Source organism: Lacerta agilis, chromosome 2, assembly GCF_009819535.1.
Source record: "Lacerta agilis isolate rLacAgi1 chromosome 2, rLacAgi1.pri, whole genome shotgun sequence".
Lineage (NCBI taxonomy): Eukaryota > Metazoa > Chordata > Lepidosauria > Squamata > Lacertidae > Lacerta > Lacerta agilis.
Genome location: NC_046313.1, coordinates 101533330 through 101551913, shown reverse-complemented (window position 1 = coordinate 101551913; position 18584 = coordinate 101533330). Strand labels below are relative to the sequence as shown.

Below are 18584 nucleotides of genomic sequence, written 5' to 3'. Positions count from 1 at the left end.
AGCTTCTTGTGTTGCTTTTTAGTTAAAATCTCTCTTTTTTTGAAACAAAACCCATCAAGTGGCTATTAATGTTATCTCCAGTGTATTGTCTAATTTGGTACTAGTACTCTAGAAATAAGACACTTTGTAAGATTTATAAACCTTTGTCCTTTGGCTTGTCCAATTAGGCACAGTCCATTAGACGTGTGAAATCCACATGCAGATCTTTCAGTCAGCGTAGCAGCTGTAAAGAGGAAGATTGGGGTAAATTATAGCCTTGGGTTCTTAAAATGAGAAAATTGATCATTGTCTCTGTAGCATCTGGTGGTTGGGAGAGGGGAGAGCCAAAATGTTGTTTTTCTCGCTAATTGAAATGTTCTTTGCTTGCTTCTCTTTCAACCACAAGACTAAATTAACATATCTTACATAAAGAAAGAACTGGGACATCGCACATCTGAATTCCAGAGAAGCTTGAAAAATGCCTTTGTTGTAAAATCGTCAACAGCTCCCAATTTCTTAAAATAATAATAACAATTAAAATGGCTACTCCAATACATAAAATAAAAAAATTAAGCAAAATAATGAAGTAAGAACAAGCTACACGGAACAGGTGAGATGCCATAGCAATATCATAACCACTATTTATCTGTCTATGCACCTGCCTGAGGTCACAAAGTAAAGAAAAAAAATGATGGAGCTCGGCTGAAGGCCTGAGGGTCGATTCTGAGGACCCCCGCCATTTTGAGACAGCCATTTTAAATTCCACATGGCAACTAAGGGTTGTAGACAGTGCTAGTCTTAGTGGTCTGTTCCAGCAGGACTATCATTAAATGGGGGTGTTAATTCTAGTTTACTTACCTGAAATCACACTCTCTCTAGTCTAGTTGAATCTTAGTTGAGCAGATACCTGTGAGATCCTCTAGGTGGCAGCATGGCACAGCTGCAGAGGTAGCGAAGATTCTGCAAATGTTGCACTTTGACAGCAGATACTGCTTTCTGGCCACTTCCTGCAGACCCTCCAATTGTCCCTATTTTCCAGGGACATCCCTGGTTTAGAGAAGCTGTTCCGGTTTCTGATTTGATCCCGGAGTGTCCCACTTAGGTGTCCCTGTTTTCATTGCAGAAATGTTGGAGGGTATGGAGTCATCCGACCCCCCTTTTTTTTTGGTTTTGTTTTGTTTTTATATGGGTTGGAAGCTGCCCCGAGTGGCTGGGGCAACTCAGTAAGATGTGTGGGGTATACTAATACTAATACTTATTCTAATACTAATAATATTTATACAGTGCCCTGCCCATCTAGCTGGTTTTCCCCAGCCACTCTGGGTGGCTCACAGCACATATCAGATCATGCCAAATCATTAAACATGGAATGGGGCGTCCCTGTTTTCATTGGAGAAATATTGGAGGGTATGTTCCTGTGCACCTTGGCAAGTCCAAGCTATGCTGTCACATTGGCAGGCAAACTTCACAGGGTGGGTCTGGGGGGGGGGAAGTGACCTGGGGTGCTGCGGAAGTTGCTGGCAAGGAAAGGGTTAAGCGCCACTACCATTGGTGAGTCTCCAGGAGAGGAGAGGGGGGGACCAGGGCTCAGTGGCAGAGGCAACCATACTTTACCTGCAGAAGGTTCCAAGCACTGGCGGAGGGAAGGGGGTGCGGTGGGTGTGGCCCGCCCCAGGTGTCATCCGCGGGGTGACATTGCCTCCCCGCCACCCCGGGGCCACTCGCCACGTCCCAGTGGGCAGCTAGCCCTGCCCCTGGGTGCACAGCATGTGTGCTTCTCCAGGTGCCAGAGCAGCTAGCTCCGCCTCTGGTTCCATGGTCAAACCTTGGTGTCTCCAAATAAAGGATCTATTAAACAGTGGTGGGAAAAGGCCCAAGATCCTGAAAGAGGCTGCCAGTTGACAACACTGGGGTAGATGGACAAAGAGTCTGAAATGGAAAAGGCAGTTTCCTGTGTTCCTATGGTAACAGAGATAGTCGTTTTAAATTTCAAGGGCTAATTAGATAGGTAGCTGCTTTATTCCAGAAATAGGGGTAGCCAAGCCCCGATTTCTCCCCCACTAGTGTGGGTAGAAGAGGAAAGGAACGCCAAGAGGGATCTCCAGTTGCCACTGTTAGGATTTTGTGTAGCCTCTGCTGCATCAGCTTGGCTACTGTGATTAGTATAAATCACACGAGTGTCTGAGTGAGAGTGTGGGAACGGAAGACTGTCTTATCTCTTCCTCCTGAGTGTGTTATTGTAATGTGATGTAGTTTCACTTCTGCTGTGTCGCAGTTTGCTTCTTGTTCTGCCAGAGCTTGGAGAACACAGACGTCATGATGGACTCTCTGTATATAGAATGTACCGGTAAATAAACGTAGTTTAGATCTACGGATGTTTCCTTCTTCTTGCTGCGTGATGCTAGAAGACTTGTGTGTTCTTCTCATAAGAGAAGGGTCGCAGATATAGGCACTCTGGACTGAAGGGGCATGCCAGCCAGGGAGGGCCTCCTGGGAGACGCTCAGGGGTCTTGGAGTTCGCTGCCTCCGAGAGAGCGTCATTCCCAACAGCCACCATCTGCTTCGATCAGTGGCAAGAAAACTGTCATTGATTTCCAGAGATGTATTTACAGGAGGACAAACTGGGCAGTTGTCCAAGTTGATAAATCTGAGGAGGTGGCGACCAGCACTCTTTGGCGTTGCAGGGAATAGGAACTTCCATTTGGATGGTGCAAGAAGACTTTTTTTCTTTTTGTGGGCACAGAAAAGGGAAGATATCTGTAATAGGAGAAGGAAGTAGTTGTGGTGGTAAAGGGAATCCCTGTCCCATTTTGGCTGGCAGGCAGGACTTTTCTGGCCAATGAGCATGCAGCAGGGGCCCAGGGCATTTATCTTCCTTTGCTTACAGGAAGGTTAGATGGCATGGCATCAAGCCAGCTTTATCCCATGTTTTCCAGTGGGATTTCCCTACCCCCCTTCCTTATCTCAACAAGTCCAATATTTTGGGGAAGCGGGTCTGTTTCAAAAGACCGCTCAATCTATAATTTCACAACCTGTTTATGCCATGATGGCTGTGCTCTGCCTCCACAATTGGAGGCAGCAATGCATCCAGATATTAGTTGTTGGAAAGCATATGAGAGGAGAGTGCTCTTGTGTTCGAATCCTGCTTGCAAGTTTCCCACAGGCAGCTGGTCGGCCACTGTGGGTACAGGATGCTGAATTAGATGGGTCAGTAGGGCATAATCTGAATTTGCTGGGTGTGATTGAATCTCACCTGAAGATTGCACCCATCTGAAAGCAACCCTGATGGGCCACTGAGGGATGGAAGACCTTAGAAGCTGTAGAGTTGGGAGGGACCATGACGGTCATCTAGACCAGGCATCCCCAAGCTCAGCCTTCCAGCTGTTTTGGGACTACAACTCCCATCACCCCTAGCTAACAGGACCAGTGGTCAGGGATGATGGGAATTGTAATCCCGGAAAAGCTGGAGGGCCGAGTTTGGGGATGCCTGGTCTAGACCTACCCCCTGCAATGCAGGAATCTTTTGCCCAACGTGGTTGCTAAACAAGACCTGTGGTCTGATCCAGGTGTGGGGCCCTGCCATGCAGCATGGCGAGTCCCAACCTTGGTGCAAATCAAGGCAAGATGGGGTGCGGGGAAGGAACTCTGGGGGGGGGGGGGACACACAGAACTCAGAGGTTACTCTAGCAAGAAACAAGCTGAAACGGAGCCCTTAGATAGGTGCAGCCTAGCTTTTAGCAGCACCTGCGCTGCTAGATGCTGTTCTGCTTGAAGTTCTCCAGTTACTGTATTTTTTGCTCCGTAAGACGCACTTTTTCCCTCCTAAAAAGTAAGGGGAATTATCTGTGCGTCTTATGGAGCGAATGGTGGACCCTGGAGCTGAATTGCCCAGGGGCCAAAAGAGGATCATGCTTTTTATTTTACAAAGAGAAAAGGGGGTGTTGAAAGGACCCTGCTCAGCAGCTGATCAGCAAGAGATCGGGAGAGAGATAAGAGTCCCTGGCTCCCTTTCAGCCCCGCCCTCTTGCCCAGGCCTCCATTGTTGAATGTGCTGCAGTGGGAGGTTGATTGTTTCCCCAGCAACATGCGATTGACTGATTGGATTATCTGTCTGAAAACTGTAGAAAAGGCTCCCTTTCCTTTAGAAGCTGCAGAAATGTGAGTTGAACCTTATAAAAACGGGGCTTTCCCTCTTTGCTTTCCCCCCTTTGCAAAAGGAGCTTTGCTTTTTTCCCCTTTGCAAAAAAAGCTGCAAAACTTTTAGCTGATCCTCAAAGAAAATAGGGCTTTTCCCTTTGCAAAAAAGCTGCAAAACCTTTACCTGATCCTCAAAAAAACAGGGCTTTTCCCTTTGCAAAAAGAGCTGCAAAACTTTTAGTTGATCCTCAAAAAATAGGGCTTTTTCCTTTGCAAAAAGGCTGCAAAACTTTTAGCTGATACTTAAAAAAGCAGGGCTTTTAGAGGAGGAAAACCAGAAAAAAAATTCTTGTTTCCTCCCCTAAAAACGAGGTGCGCCCTATGGTCCGGTGCACCCTATGGAGCGAAAAATACAGTATGTCCTACTACCAGGGACGCAGGTGGCGCTGTGGTCTAAACGGTCAGGGGTACCTTTACCTTTAATCTCCTACTGCGATGGAGCCTCATGTCTTCTGCAGTGGAGTCTTCTGTGTCAGAGGATTGGCAGTGCTGCATCTTCAGGCAGGGGGACAGGACAATGCTTCTGGAGCTAGCACATGCCCATCCCTTTCTGTTTTAGCATCCTGGCCCTTATTTCCCTGCTGTTGTGGGCTCTGGACACCAGGGTAATGACACAAGCTCCCTTCTCAAGTTCTTCTGTTTGAGTAATGATGGCATAAGGGAAGGCGGGCTGGCGGGGTGTGTGTGTGTGCGAGTAGAGAGACACACACGACGGTTATCGCACCAGCATTACCCATCGCTCTCAGGACCCTGCAGACTTCCTTAGTCATTTGTGCTGCTGTCACTTTCCAAGGAGCTGTTTGGCTTCCCTGGGGGAACGTTGACGCACTGATGGAAAATGTCAGCTTGTCATGTTTGCCCAACGAGGCACGAACATCGCAGAATTACAGAAAGGAAAGAAAATGATGGGATCCTGCTCCTATGAAAATCAGAGGCAGGACGCGTAGCGATAATTTTCTCGCAGCTTCGTCTTCCAGGGGATTGAGATAAATTAAGTTAAGCAGCAGTTGGAGCAGCAGCAGCATGCATGAATCCTGTCTCACGCAGGCACTTCTGCCAGGCCTGGCAACTATTCTACGTCACGCAGGAAATCGCCGCATAAGAGCATCGCCTGCCCAACGTTGGGGATTTAAGATCGCAGGCCTTGTCACGACATGCCGCAGAAAGAGGTGGCCCAATTCTGTACCAGTTCGGGTATCGTTTTTGTAATTCTTTTTCATTGAAAAAAGTTCCTGCAAGTTAATAATAATAATAAAGGTAAAGGGACCCCTGACCATTAGGTCCAGTCGCGGACAACTCTGGGGTTGCGGCGCTCATCTTGCTTTATTGGCCGAGGGAGCCGGCGTACAGCTTCCAGGTCATGTGGCCAGCATGACTAAGCTGCTTCTGGCAAACCAGAGCACTGCATGTAAAAGCCGTTTACCTTCCCGCCAGAGTGGTACCTATTTATCTACTTGGACTTTGACACGCTTTTGAACTGCTAGGTTGGCAGGAGCAGGGACCGGGCAACGGGAGCTCACCCCGTCACGGGGATTCAAACTGCTGACCTTCTGATCGGCAAGCCCTAGGCTCTGTGGTTTAGACCACAGCACCACCCACTGTGTGAGTATAGTATAGTGAGTATAGGAGTATAGAATGTGTGTGAGGCGGGGAAAAAATATGCAGCTTTGAGATTTCTTGGGAATTTTGCTTTCGATCGCTTGACATTCTCCTTGGGAGGGCTGCGTCCCAGTGCTAGTAGACCAGCCTCCACTGCATTTCCTTATGCTCCCCTTGCTTTTGTGCAGTCACAATTGCTTCTCTACAGGCCGTACTATCTAGGGCTATCCTTTTGTGATGAAAAGGGCATTCCTGGATATAATTTTGATATGCTTGATATCTGAAAATCCCAAACTGATCCCCAGGCTCCCTTCATCGCAGGCTGAAGCATCACATAAATGGGACTCTTGTACCCTTGAAAATATGGGTTTCAATTCATTACCAACACATCCCTTTTTGTCTGAGATATCTACCGGTGGTTTGGGGACTTTTCAGAGCTGCTTGTGTAAAATTAACTAAACAATTAAGCTCAGCTTACCTTGATGGATTGTCTGTTTCTTTGAAGTATTTATTCTTGTATAGATTTTTGGGGGTGTCTGTTTCTTCACTATCTGCATATTGATTGATTTTAGCTTCAAAGGAAATTACTTCTGCACAGCTGGTGGGGGGGATTCGTTAGCATTGGCTCATCCTAAATTAGCATACAACACCGAGCCCAAATCGAGCCAGTGCTTCAAGCCCAAACTCCTTTTCTAGCATCCGCTTTGAAAAAAAGGCTTTTGCCCCTGTGGAGAGGGGCGGATCTGTCCCATCTAGGTGACCACGAAATGCTTTTGCCTCTGATCTCAGTAAAAGATTTTGTGCAGGATTGGCTTGCAACTAGCAACCCTGCAAAGTAATGTGAATGAATGTTTTGGGAAACATTTTTTTTTTTTTTTTTACTTTTACATAGTATTTCCCTTTTTGAAATTGCCTGCCTGTTCGGTCTTTCCTTTTTCTGGGTTCCATCAAGAAAGATGCTTTTCCTCACTGAAGAGCACTAGACTGGTGTAATACCCAAGTTCAAAACGTGCCTCAATTTGCAGGGAGCGAGAAGCTGCTGGAATCATACCAGGAGGGGGAAAGCAATTATGGAAAAGAAAGTGTTCTCCATCTCAACACACTCATGCATGCTTTCTCCAGCAAATACCACTCCATAAAGGACTCTTTATCACACATACACCAACAAGCCACATGGTGCTGCTTTTCCCACAAGCCTGTGGGATGTGTGTTACGGCCGCAGGGCCAATTACAAGAATGTTTCCAACTTTATTGGTACCACACCAATAACGATCTATTGGATTTTTATTATGCACCTTTCTAACTAACACCTTTCAAACATCTTTTAACTCTGTTCCCCTGCCCAAACCCACTGTACCAGGCTGGCCCGAAGTAAACAATAACTGCTTTATTGGACACAACACACATAGCAGGTTTTTGTTCTGTTTTTTAGATGACACACTTTTGGGGGAGAAGAAGGATATCAAAGGGCCTGTTGAGATGTTTCAACCCTTTAAGTGTCTCGGGCACATGTACAATCTCCTTCCATCTCCTTGACATGGGAAGAAAAGGCTGATCTATGTTGTATTTTGTTTGAACATAGTATATCTCCCAAATGCGACTGCAGAGATCAGTTATTCTTTCTGGGGATGGATTTTTTTTTGGGGGGGGGAGGCAGGTTCAAAGGAGTTCCTGCTTTTATTAGACTATGGTACAGCCTAAGATCAGATTGTGAAGGGATGAGGAAGTCTGAGACTTACCCCAGATTTTCTATCTGGTTAAGGAACATCTTAATAGGCACAAGACATTTTTTTTAAAAGGAAGCCAGGTATAGTTAATTTTGCTCAAGGTTATAGTGATGCATTTTGGGAGTCTTGCAGAAAGGAGCATATTACTGCTTGTGATGCACAAAAAGGTTTTCATAACAACATATTACTAAGTTGATTACATACAAGAAGCATCTTTTAGAGAACACTCTTAATCAGAAAAATCACTGTCAAAAAATAACGGACAATATGTTCTAGTCTTCTGCTGGGCTGGTTTACCACAAGCAGATGAGTAATCATCAGAGAGATTGAGCCACCTCACTTGCTTTTCGGAAAAAGAGCTTTCCGGAGAGGAGCCTGCCCAGAAACTATTGTTTTTTGAATGAGAAAGATCCACTTTCTTTTTAACTCCAGACGTTACTTGCATATTTGGTATAGTCTGTGAATTTTCATGGAACTGGAGCGCAAGGTGTGGAGACTTGATGGACTTAGAACACCCTTGTCTGGCATTAGTGGTAACCTTTGAACGATTTCCTCCTTTCCTCGAGGAATAAAGTATTTTCCTCTCGCTATATTTTTGGGGTTCTCTTTTCATCCTGCTTCCTCCACCTTTACTTTGTATCACGCTCTCTTTGGCCAGCTTCTCATTTTTGTGGCTGTCTGCACTGTCGATGTGAGTCCAGTTCAGCTGAGGCTGCCTTGGAGTGTTAAGTCCCTTTGCCCGACTGCCTTTCTTGATCACTTTCCTCAGTGGTGTGGATACACTTGGTCCTTGAGTATATAACAAGCATTCCTCGTGGCTGCCTGCAGTGGCGGCTGCTCTGAAGCAGCAGGTGCAATGAGGATGGTCAGCCCCAAAACGGCTGCTCTGCTGAATGTCAGCGTTTTCTTTGCCCTGTGATGCTGTGACAGTAGAAATGACCTGTCTGTCTGGAGGAGCATCACTTGAGTGGGAATTGTTAGGTACTTGTCTGGACATCATGTCTGGGGAAGTCTGGGAAACACTGTCCTTTATATGAATTGGTACTCTGGGTGCAGAAATGAATGTTTGCAAATCAGCCAGAAGACTAGGGAGCTGCAGGTGTTCTAAATGCTCACAGAGCTTCAAGTGTTGCTCTTTCTGCTGAGCTGTGAGCTGCTCCAAACTCTCCGTCAGCGATTGCAAGCTGGATTTCAGATCTGAGATCTCTGTATCTTTCTGTGGAAAGTGATGAGGGGAGTAGAATCATTAGACGGTATGAACTCACAATCTAGAACAGAAATGCTTTCAATTCTAAAAAACCCCAAAACAAAACAAAACAAAACAAAAAAAAACAGTGAAGGGAGCATGGATCAACCAATGTTCTAATTAGTCCAGCAGCCTGTTCTCACAGTGGCCCACCAGATCCCTGGGGAAAGCCCACAAGCAAGACCCAAGAACAAGAAAACTTTCCTCTCCTGTGGTTTCCAGCAACTGGTATTCAAAAGCATTACTACTTCCAAGTATGGAGGCAGAACGTAGCCATCATGATATCTCTCACTTTCATGAATGTGGACAAGTGCTGATAATTTACTGAGCTGAATAATTTACTGAACTGATAATTTATTGACCTGAATGACATTTCACATGCATATTTTACCTATTGGGGTAGAAATTTCAATTATTAGAAGGAGGTGGATATTAGTCAAAATCATTCTCTTCCCCCCTTTTTTTGCAGCATCCCTATTCTTCATTGGTTTGTTTTAGATTCATTCTATTCCTGTCATTGCTTTTCTCTCTGATCATTCGTGAAACAGTATTCCCAAATTACTCACCTAATTTCATTAATTTTACAACATTCCTAACTTCTCTTTTTGACTGAAGTAGTTTCCTTATTTTCATAGGAGTTCCAGATTCTCAAAGCTACATTTTTAATATATTTGATTCCTGCATAGTAGTTTTGAAAACTGACATCTTAAACAGAGGCAGCTCTTTGCAACCATGGCTGATTAATTCCATCCTTGAGACCCTTATTAACCCGTATCCCTTGTTAGGCTGACTTCAGAGGTGTTGCATTGGCATTCCAGGGCAAGATAATTTATTCTGCAAATCAAAGGCAAGAGGGTGATCGCAATAATTTAGCAGCACTTCTCTGAATGTGGCTGATGCCTCTTTTCCATACGGAGCAATTCTTCTCATAGGCTTGAAAGCACCCACTCACCTGCAATAGTTAAGAATTACACGGGGGCAATCTTACCAAAGGCAGCTAATTCTTTTTGGCCATGAGTACACTACAACCAGCTAAAGGTACCTCCAGGGTTTCAGTATTTGCACAAGTAAAGTAGATTAAAGCACCCTGTTGCACAAGTCCACTTCTTAAAAGACTTTTAGCAGTTGGGAAAGTGACAGGGAAAAGCATGGTAAAGTATGGAAAAACGCATGATTAATAGAAGGATGTTCCACTCCACAAGCAAACCAGGACACACGCCTATTGTCATACAGCCTCCTCGCAAACAAATCAGAACAAATGTGCAATAAAGACCCAATTTAATCTAACTTCCATGTAAGCTTTGTGCAAGCAAATCAGGATGAATACTTAATAAATAGGTCATCTTGAGGAGCCCTAACATAGATGTGAGTGGACTGCTCTGGTAGCTTATGTTTTCTCAGCAAATGTGCATAGCTGTCAACTTTCCTTTTTTATGTGTGGGAAATTCCCTTATTCAGACGCCGTTTCCCACTGCAAGAAAAAGGAAGGTTGACAGCTATGAACGTGTGCTTAGAAGGGAATTTGCATCTTTATTATTAAGGGGGAAATGATAATGAAGGTGATGAGTTTTTAGTTTCTTAATAAAACTGAATATCATTGTTTTTGTTAAATCCACTCAATCCCAAGAAAAATATGTCAATTCCAGACCCTCCCTATTTTCCAGGGACAGTGCTGGATTTATAGAAGCTGTCCCAGTTTCTGATTTAATCCCAGAATGTCCCGCTTTCCCCTATTTTCATAGGATAAATGTTGGAGGGTACGAAACAGGACATAGCTATTTTCACCAGAAAAATGTTGCAAGGATATGCAGTTCCCCTGTGAAAAGTCCCCACTGCCTGAAAGAGGAGTCTATACATAAGTGATACTTTGAAAAAATAATAATAATGGTGGAGGGACAGATTTATTCTGCTGGTTGTGAACCTGAGTGGTTTTTTTTTTGGAATTTTGGAGTGTTGTTTGTGGCAAACTACAGTCCCTGACAACAATGCACTACAGCTAAAAAGCTGGTTATTATTTTGTTACAGGAAATGTACAGATGTGTCTCTGAAGGCACCATCCAATAATTAGTCTGCATTTTCTGAAGAGTGAAAAGGAGAAGTGGGGGCAGAGGTCAGCTAAATAAAGTAGAACAATCTCCACACTTACGTTTTCCAGCCTTTTCTTCTCCATTCCCAATAATGCTTGTTCCATTTCATTTTTGTCCCTCAGAGCATTCAGTACCAATTCATAATGGGATTGAGACGTTTCTTGCACTAGACACAGAAATCAATACAAACCACATTTATCCTGTCACATTTAGTCTGTCAAAGATAAAATGCCACTCAGTGTTTCTCAGTGAGGTTGGAATGAAATTGTATACTGTGGGTTATGAAGTGGGCGCAACATTTCACAAAGAGAACTAGAGAACCCCCCCCCCCAGTGTTATTTAAAACTGACACAATGCTGCTTCCGAGTGGCCATGTGCAACGAAGGAGGACTCATTTTAGCCCTCTGTTATAAAGCCCACTTAATTCTTCTTTTATACATACAGATGCCTAGCCCAATCTCCTCCACATACGCCTGTTTTCCAAGTAATCCAAGGTAGTTTCACGACACATCCCAACCCAATACACGTCATCATGCCACAGTTCTACCAATGACTAAGATGAGGCATGTGTGGAAGGTTCTTGGAAATGCCACTTGCTTTTTTTTTTTTTTAAAAAAAGTGGCACTTAAAACCCAAAACTTTTGTATAGTTTGTATAGCGCATGCTTGTTAATTAAAACAACAACCCCACACTATGAATAACAGAGCTGGAAAGAACTTTTGAGGCCCACCTGTTCCACCACATACCACATTCCACCCCTCCCACAAAATCCACAGCCCTGTTTGCTGCAAGCAGAAAGTAAGTGTACAGTGCCAATGATATACCCACAAAGGAATTAGCTACATGAGAAGTCAGGGAAGGGGGAGGGGGGTTATGGGATCCACAGATGAAGGGCGGTGTACAAATTTAATTAATTAATTAATAATATCAAGGTTATGATTTGCTTGGTTTTTGGTACATAACACATAGAGCATGCATCAGCAGATGCAAGTTCAAGCTATAACTGAAATCCCATGAAGCACCTCTGCCAAGAACTTCAAATCGGTAACAGCTACCTGCAATAATTTCAATTGTAGTTAACAGGCCTCAGTATACATATTTTGGGTTCTGTGTATTCTGCGTTTTTTCTCATGCAGGGAAAAAGTGCAAAAAAGTGCAAAACGTTGTACAGTAGTTAATTTCCTGATAATTTTTAGTATTGACTAATTATACAGTGCTATGTACTCTACGTATAGGAAGAAGAAGAAGAAGAAGAAGAAGAAGAAGAAGAAGAAGAAGAAGAGGAGGAGGAGTGTCGGAATACGTTTCACGGATCCGCCATGGATTCATATTTATTTGGTTATTTTATGAGGTTTTCGAGATCTACTTTTGGTATAACTGCGCGCAAAAGCGAAAGTGAAAGCATGAATGAATAGTGTGGTTCACTTATGAGATTAATCCGCCTTTATTTTATAGTTCCGGTCATGTTCAAAGTTGTTAATGAGCGTTAAACTTGCTTCCCGCCTTTTTGGAGGGCAGCAACAGTGATTTTATTGGCTAAGGCATTGATGATGATGTCACGTTTGTTCCCTAATAAAAGGCAGAGGCACCCCGCTTAGGCACGTTCGTTCGTTCGTGCATTCTCTCATTTTGTTTTAGTTGGGTTTTAGTTGAAGTCAAGTTTAGTTTAAGGGATTAGGAGTGGGCTGGATGGGTTGGATGGGTTTTTCTTTTAGTTAGAGTTAGATCGCGGAAGATCATTCGGTTTAGCCTTAGTTAGGTTTTCTTTTAGGTTTAGCCTAGGGCTAGAATTGCGGAAGATATTTCGGTTTTAGTTTTATTTAGCTAGCCTCGCGGAAGATCGGGCGCGCAGGGACTTTAAGCTTAGGAGAACTTAGCTTAGGGGACGAGCCTATGCGGGTTCTGCCGAAGCCACTAAAGATACAACCGGTGTCTGTCTTCCTTTGGGGAAATAACGGGAGTAAAAGGTTTAAAGTAAAAATTTTATTTTCATTTAACTGGTCCGTCTATTCAGAGTCAGGGTATATACATTTTCACGAGGCAACTTTTCACTAAGAAGGCAACTAGGAACTCATACACCTTCGGAGTCATCAATTGGCTTACTCAGCTTCCTTCGGATTGTGAGACTTGGCCGGCGACCGTGCTCAAAAGCACGCGGAACGCTGGCCGCTTTCCCCGCAACTGGTACCTCGTGCATGACTATTTCAAGTTGCGCACGAGGAGCTCCAGCACCCAAACCCCGACAAGTGGTGCCCCTCTCTGAGGCGAAGCGTAGTCGAAAATCGCTTCCACGAAGACTCCGGTTAAAGGCAACATATCGGAAGTGGCTCGGAAACAGACGTTGAGAGGTGAGGTATAACGGCCCGGTTTATCCAGGATTTCGCTGCAGTAGCGCGGATCCACCGCTTGCCCAAAATAGAGTAAAATTTGCCCCAAGGGGTCCCCGGGTAGAGCGGCTAGGAATTTTAGTGTAAGCCTACGGGCAGGGTAAGGTCTTCCCTAAAGCCTACGGGTGGGAAGGGTTCTGGCTAAAGCCTACGGGTGCCAGGGTTTTCGGTCAAAGCCTACGGGTAGGGCCGGTGTCTCCCGAAAAAGCCTACGGGTGGGAGGGAAGGTTTTCTGGCTAAAGCCTACGGGTGCCAGGTTTTTCGGTCAAAGCCTACGGGTAGGGCCGGTAGCCCCTAGTAGAAGCCCACGGGTGGGGGCGGAGGTTTTCTGGCTAAAGCCTACGGGTGCCAGGTTTTTCGGTTAAAGCCTACGGGTAGAACCGGTGTCCCCTAGTAGAAGCCTACGGGTGGGGGAGGAAAAGTTTTGGAAAAGTGTTAAAATGGGCTCCTCACTCTCAACTGCTCAAGTTAAATTTTGTGAAGATTTATTGTACCTTTTGAAAAGAAATGGTCACCCTGTCTCTGAATCAGAAGTAGAGCTTTTAGTTAAGACTATTGGGGAAGTTTGCCCTTGGGTTCCTAAGGAGGGAACGAAAGATCTAGCTTCATGGGAAAGGATCGGGTTAGAATTTATGGCCAACCCGAAAATCGGAATTCCTGTACAATTGGTATGGAGCAAAGTAAGAAATTGCTTCCAACAAATTGCTCCAAGAAATGTTTTGCTTAATGGAACAGTGAATTTAGGAAATACTGCTCTTAACAGTGCCCCTGTGCTGCCGCTTGCGGTTGTGCCATTTTCGGCCCCCTCGCAGCAGCCAGTTCAGGCCCCGTTGTCGTACACGCACTCGCCCTTGTCTAATTTGTCATTGCCAGATTCATTGCCGCCTGTGCCGGTGCAGCAGACGCCGTCGGCCTTTCAAGCCCCGCCGCGGACTGCCCCACCGCCAGTCGCTCAGCAGTCATCGCAGGCCCTTTACCAGCCAGCGATCTCAAGTCAGCAGCAGCCGCGGACCTCGCTCCAAGCAACGGTCCCGCTTCCTCCATCGCAAGCCGCGCTTTTGCCAGCGATCCAGCAGCAGCAGCAGCAGCAAGCAGCCTTTTTGCCAGCAAACCCTGCTGCCCTGCAGGCCGCGCTCAAGCCAGCAGCTCCAGTTTTTCAGCAAGCTGATTTCCAATCAACAGCAATCCAAGCTTCAATGCAAGCAGCACAACATCAATTTGCTAACCCTTCAGCACCTCCAATGCTAATGCAGATTCCAAGGCAAGAGCAAAGCCAAACAATGATGATCCAGATGCCAGAACTTGCAGTACAGAGCCAACAACCTTATGCTCCAACTTCAAGTCAGCCATCTTGTCTTCATCCAACTTCAAGTCAGCCATCTTGTCTTCATCCAACTTCAAGTCAGCCATCTTGTCTTCATAGTCAGCCATCTTCAAGGCATCCTGATGTCAAAGACTCTTTAGCGCCATCTAGTGGCTCATCATTTGGAAAGCATCAAGAAGATTTAAACTCACTGATGCCACCTACAGATCCAACAGCAATGCAACCCATCTGCAGAACTCAAGCTTTAGAAGCAGCTTTGGGACAAATAGACTTTAGTGCTGATCTAATGCATATCTTTCCAGTGATTCGTGCCAATGGAGGACAACCTGCAAGATATCAAGCCATCCCTTTTGAAACACTACGTGAACTGCGAAAAGCCATACGCGAAAATGGACTTCAAGCTCCTTATACTAGAAGCTTACTTGAAGGATTGTCTACTAGTAGGCTTCTGCCATCTGATTGGAAGTTAATACTTCGCACCTTCCTGTCGCCTACAGATGCTCTTCTGTGTCTGCAAGAGTGGAAAGAAGTAGCAGCCAGACGTGCAACACCACTCGCCACAGAAGATATGCTGACGGGATCAGGACATTACTCCAATCTCAATCAACAGCTAGCCATACCTGATGCTGCACTCGTCACCATAGCAGACATCGTGGTCAAAGCTTGGCGCAGATTACCCAATCGCACAGATGCCAGCTCAGTATCAGGATTCGCTGCAGTTAGGCAAGGTCCAAGAGAGCCTTATGGGGATTTCGTGGATCGCCTGATTGTTGCAGTGGAACGCCAGATAGAAGATCGTCATGCCAGAAACATGCTGACAAAACAACTCGCCTTTGAAAATGCCAATGATGACTGCAAGAATGCCCTAACAGCAGTTGCAGCTCGTCCAGATGCCACATTGACTGAGATGCTACGCGTCTGCCAGAATGTTGGTACCCACTCCTACAAAGCACAACTCTTGGCAGCTGCGGTACAGATGCCACGTCAAGACAGCTCTACGCCAGTCAAGAAGTGCTATGGGTGTGGAGGCGATGGGCATTTCAGGTCGCAATGCACGGCAACACCAAGGCCTTCTGCCAAGCCACCAGAGAGATGTCCCATCTGTCAAAAAGGATTTCATTGGGCGAATGATTGTCGTTTGAATCCACAGAATACATCACCTACCTCATCTCCAGTTCAGGGAAACGGTTCTGCGGGCCGCGCCCCGGCCCCGGTAAAACAATAGGGTGCAAGCTCAAGAACATCATAAAGGTCAATCATCCTAGAAAAGCGAACAACACTACTCCTTACCCAGGTCCTCAGGAAAAAAGAGTGACCCAGAGAGATGTCTATTCTTCAGATGTCCAGAGAAAAGATGTGACCTCTTCAGACATTCAGGTTCCAGAGGTTTCATCATCTGCCTTACCTATCCAAGGGGTTCCAGCAGAGAACACAGCATTCAGTTCACCTCCTGCTAATCGCCTCTCAGTTCCTACTGATGTCACCCCCGCTTCACAGCAAGCAATCGCAGTCAAGTCTCTGATCGCGGAATTGCCTTCAACGTTGAGAAAACATCCTACTGAGATCAACCTTGCAGCACCTGAGCTTTACTCACCTTCAACTCAAGGTCAATCTGTCATTGAAGGACATTTGCCCTTGATGAAACAGCAATATCCAGGTAACAGCCCAGCTGATGATCACTTTCCATGTGGCCAAAGAATACAAGTGAGTGAGCCAGCTCCATCTTGTGGAAGCTTAAACATCACTCCGGTTAGCAATGTCCACACCTTTGTGTCACCTCCAGCTTTTAAGCTCAGCCCACCACAATCAAACAATTATCAGGAACAACAACTTCGACTGCCTTGTGTCAAAGAAGAAGTTCCATCCTGTCAGCTTGATGCACGACTGACTGAATGCCAGCAGGTTCAACAGCATCAGCAACTTTTGCCAACAGGAGAACCTCAAGTTTGCCAACTCAACGCAAAGCAGCTTCAGAGTTGCCAACTTCAGCAGTGCAAGAAACCCGAAGCCAGAAAGATGTCTTCAGACACTGCCAGTGAGGAACAAGAGGAATCTTCTGTCCCAGGTATACCACTCTTCTTAACAGAGGACTGTTACTTTTCAAATCCATGGTTTGCTCAGCAATTGCCAACATCCATTCGTGGTCCATTTCCAGACACCTCAATTTGCCTTATTCTGCCTAGGATGGATCGCCTCCCTGCCACAGTCACATTGACTGCAGGCCTAGTTCGAATCACAGATTCATCGCAGTTGCTGATTCCAGGATTCTCAACAGTTCCATGTGTCCTAACAAAAGGTTTGGAAATTGCCAGACTCTATTTGCTTACTTCCACGCCTACAGCTCCTGTAGACTCTTTGCCTCCCCAGGCAGCTATGGCGCTAATTAAGATTACAGAAGAACGCCCTCACCTCGTCTTAGAAATGGGTGGACGAAAGATCAAGGGTCTTCTTGATACAGGTGCAGATGTCACAGTTATCGCCAGAAAGGACTGGCCTGACCAGTGGGCAACGACTGTCACCCAGGAAGTCTTCGGAGTCGGAGGTTTCGAACCTGCCCGCCAGAGCGTGCATCCGATTACCTTCCAGTCAGACTCAGGCTCCATGGTGCAGCTCCGTCCACTTGTTATGGATGTGCCTATCACCCTTTGGGGTAGAGACCTATTGTCAAAGGCAAAAACTGTTGTCCATACACATTTTTGATGTGGGCCTTTGCATCAGTGCCAGTACATGCTCTTCCACTCACATGGAAGGAAGGACCCCCTGTATGGGTCGACCAATGGGCGCTGACGTCAGAAAAGCTCGCTGCAGCAGAGGCCCTAATCAAAGAGCTGCTACACCAGGATCGTGTACAACCCTCTAATAGCCCCTGGAACACTCCAATCTTCGTCATCAAGAAGAAAAGTGGAAAATGGCGTTTACTTCAAGACCTGAGAAAAATCAACGAGAGAATTGTTCCAATGGGTCCCCTTCAATGTGGACTCCCTAACCCTAACCTCATTCCCCAGTGGATCTCCACTTCAAGAAAGAAGAACAGCTTCCTCGACCTTTGGTCTCTTATCGCCTCTTGCCTGACATCGAATGGCGAGGACCAGTTCCACTCATCACTTGGGGTCGTGGGTATGCTGCAGTTGCCCTTGAAGAAAAGGCTGTTTGGGTGCCTGCCAGGTGTGTGCGCCCTTGGAGAGCCAAAAAGCCAGCTTGAGAATATCCAATTCACTATTTGACTGCACCAGTTTCCACTGTCAAGTGCAGTAACTTTTCAAGAGTGCTCAACAAACAGCACCAATTGAGTTCTGGGCAGTTTGCCTTATCCTCCTACTGCCTAGACCTTTTGTTTGCCTCTGGGCGGCCTCTAGTTCCTGGCTGCCTGGATTTGTTCCAGTTTCACTCTTTCTCACACTCACTAGCAAATCACCATGATTTGCTTGCTTAACCTTCTTTCCTCTACAGATGTTCCTGTATCCCTCATATGCAGAACTTTATTCAGGAACTCTTCCTGTGTTCCATGAACTTTTCTTGAGTTCCAGTATCGTATAAACCTGAGTAGAAGACGACCGGCAACTCATTCATCGTCTTCATCTTCCTCTCCAGTGTATTTTGCAGTTCTAAAACTGTCCTGTACTTTTATTGTATTTACAAAAATTGCATATTTAATTTTGTATGCTTCTTGAAATGTCCGCCTCGCATGTTACATGTGTTTTCCTTATTGCTTGGTAATTAATGATATGGATGTTTATGTACATGAAACTTTTCTGAAATGGTTTCCATTTAGAGCGTCACAATTTTGATGATATGGAAATGTTTATGTAAGGTCAAAGTATCGTCTTTGTGCAGTTCTAGTCATAGACATATTCATGCATATATATTTCATTTCAATAATCTTAAATCTCCACGTTGTGCTTACAAAAGTTGTAGTCCAAAATGTGCGTCTTAACGCTTATATACCTTATTTGAAATGCTTTCTTTTGGTCAAAGAATTGGTCATTCTCGGATTTGTTCAAGGTATATATGTCAAGTCTGGTGGCATCCTACCCTCTT

General features: G+C 45.4%; 1 protein-coding gene across 3 annotated transcripts in view; it reads right to left on the bottom strand.

Moving 5' to 3' along the window:
• Positions 1-7423: 7423 nt before the first annotated feature.
• Positions 7424-18584, bottom strand: part of IHO1 (interactor of HORMAD1 1) — a 48130-nt gene continuing 36969 nt past the window's right edge. For all 3 annotated transcript variants that reach the window (XM_033141399.1, XM_033141398.1, XM_033141401.1), the window contains 2 exons: positions 10895-11001; positions 7424-8718 (listed from right to left, as the gene is read on the bottom strand). In XM_033141399.1, the coding sequence (XP_032997290.1) occupies positions 7732-8718; positions 10895-11001 (1094 nt within the window). In that variant the 3' untranslated portion in view covers positions 7424-7731. The remainder of the gene's footprint in view (positions 8719-10894; positions 11002-18584) is intronic.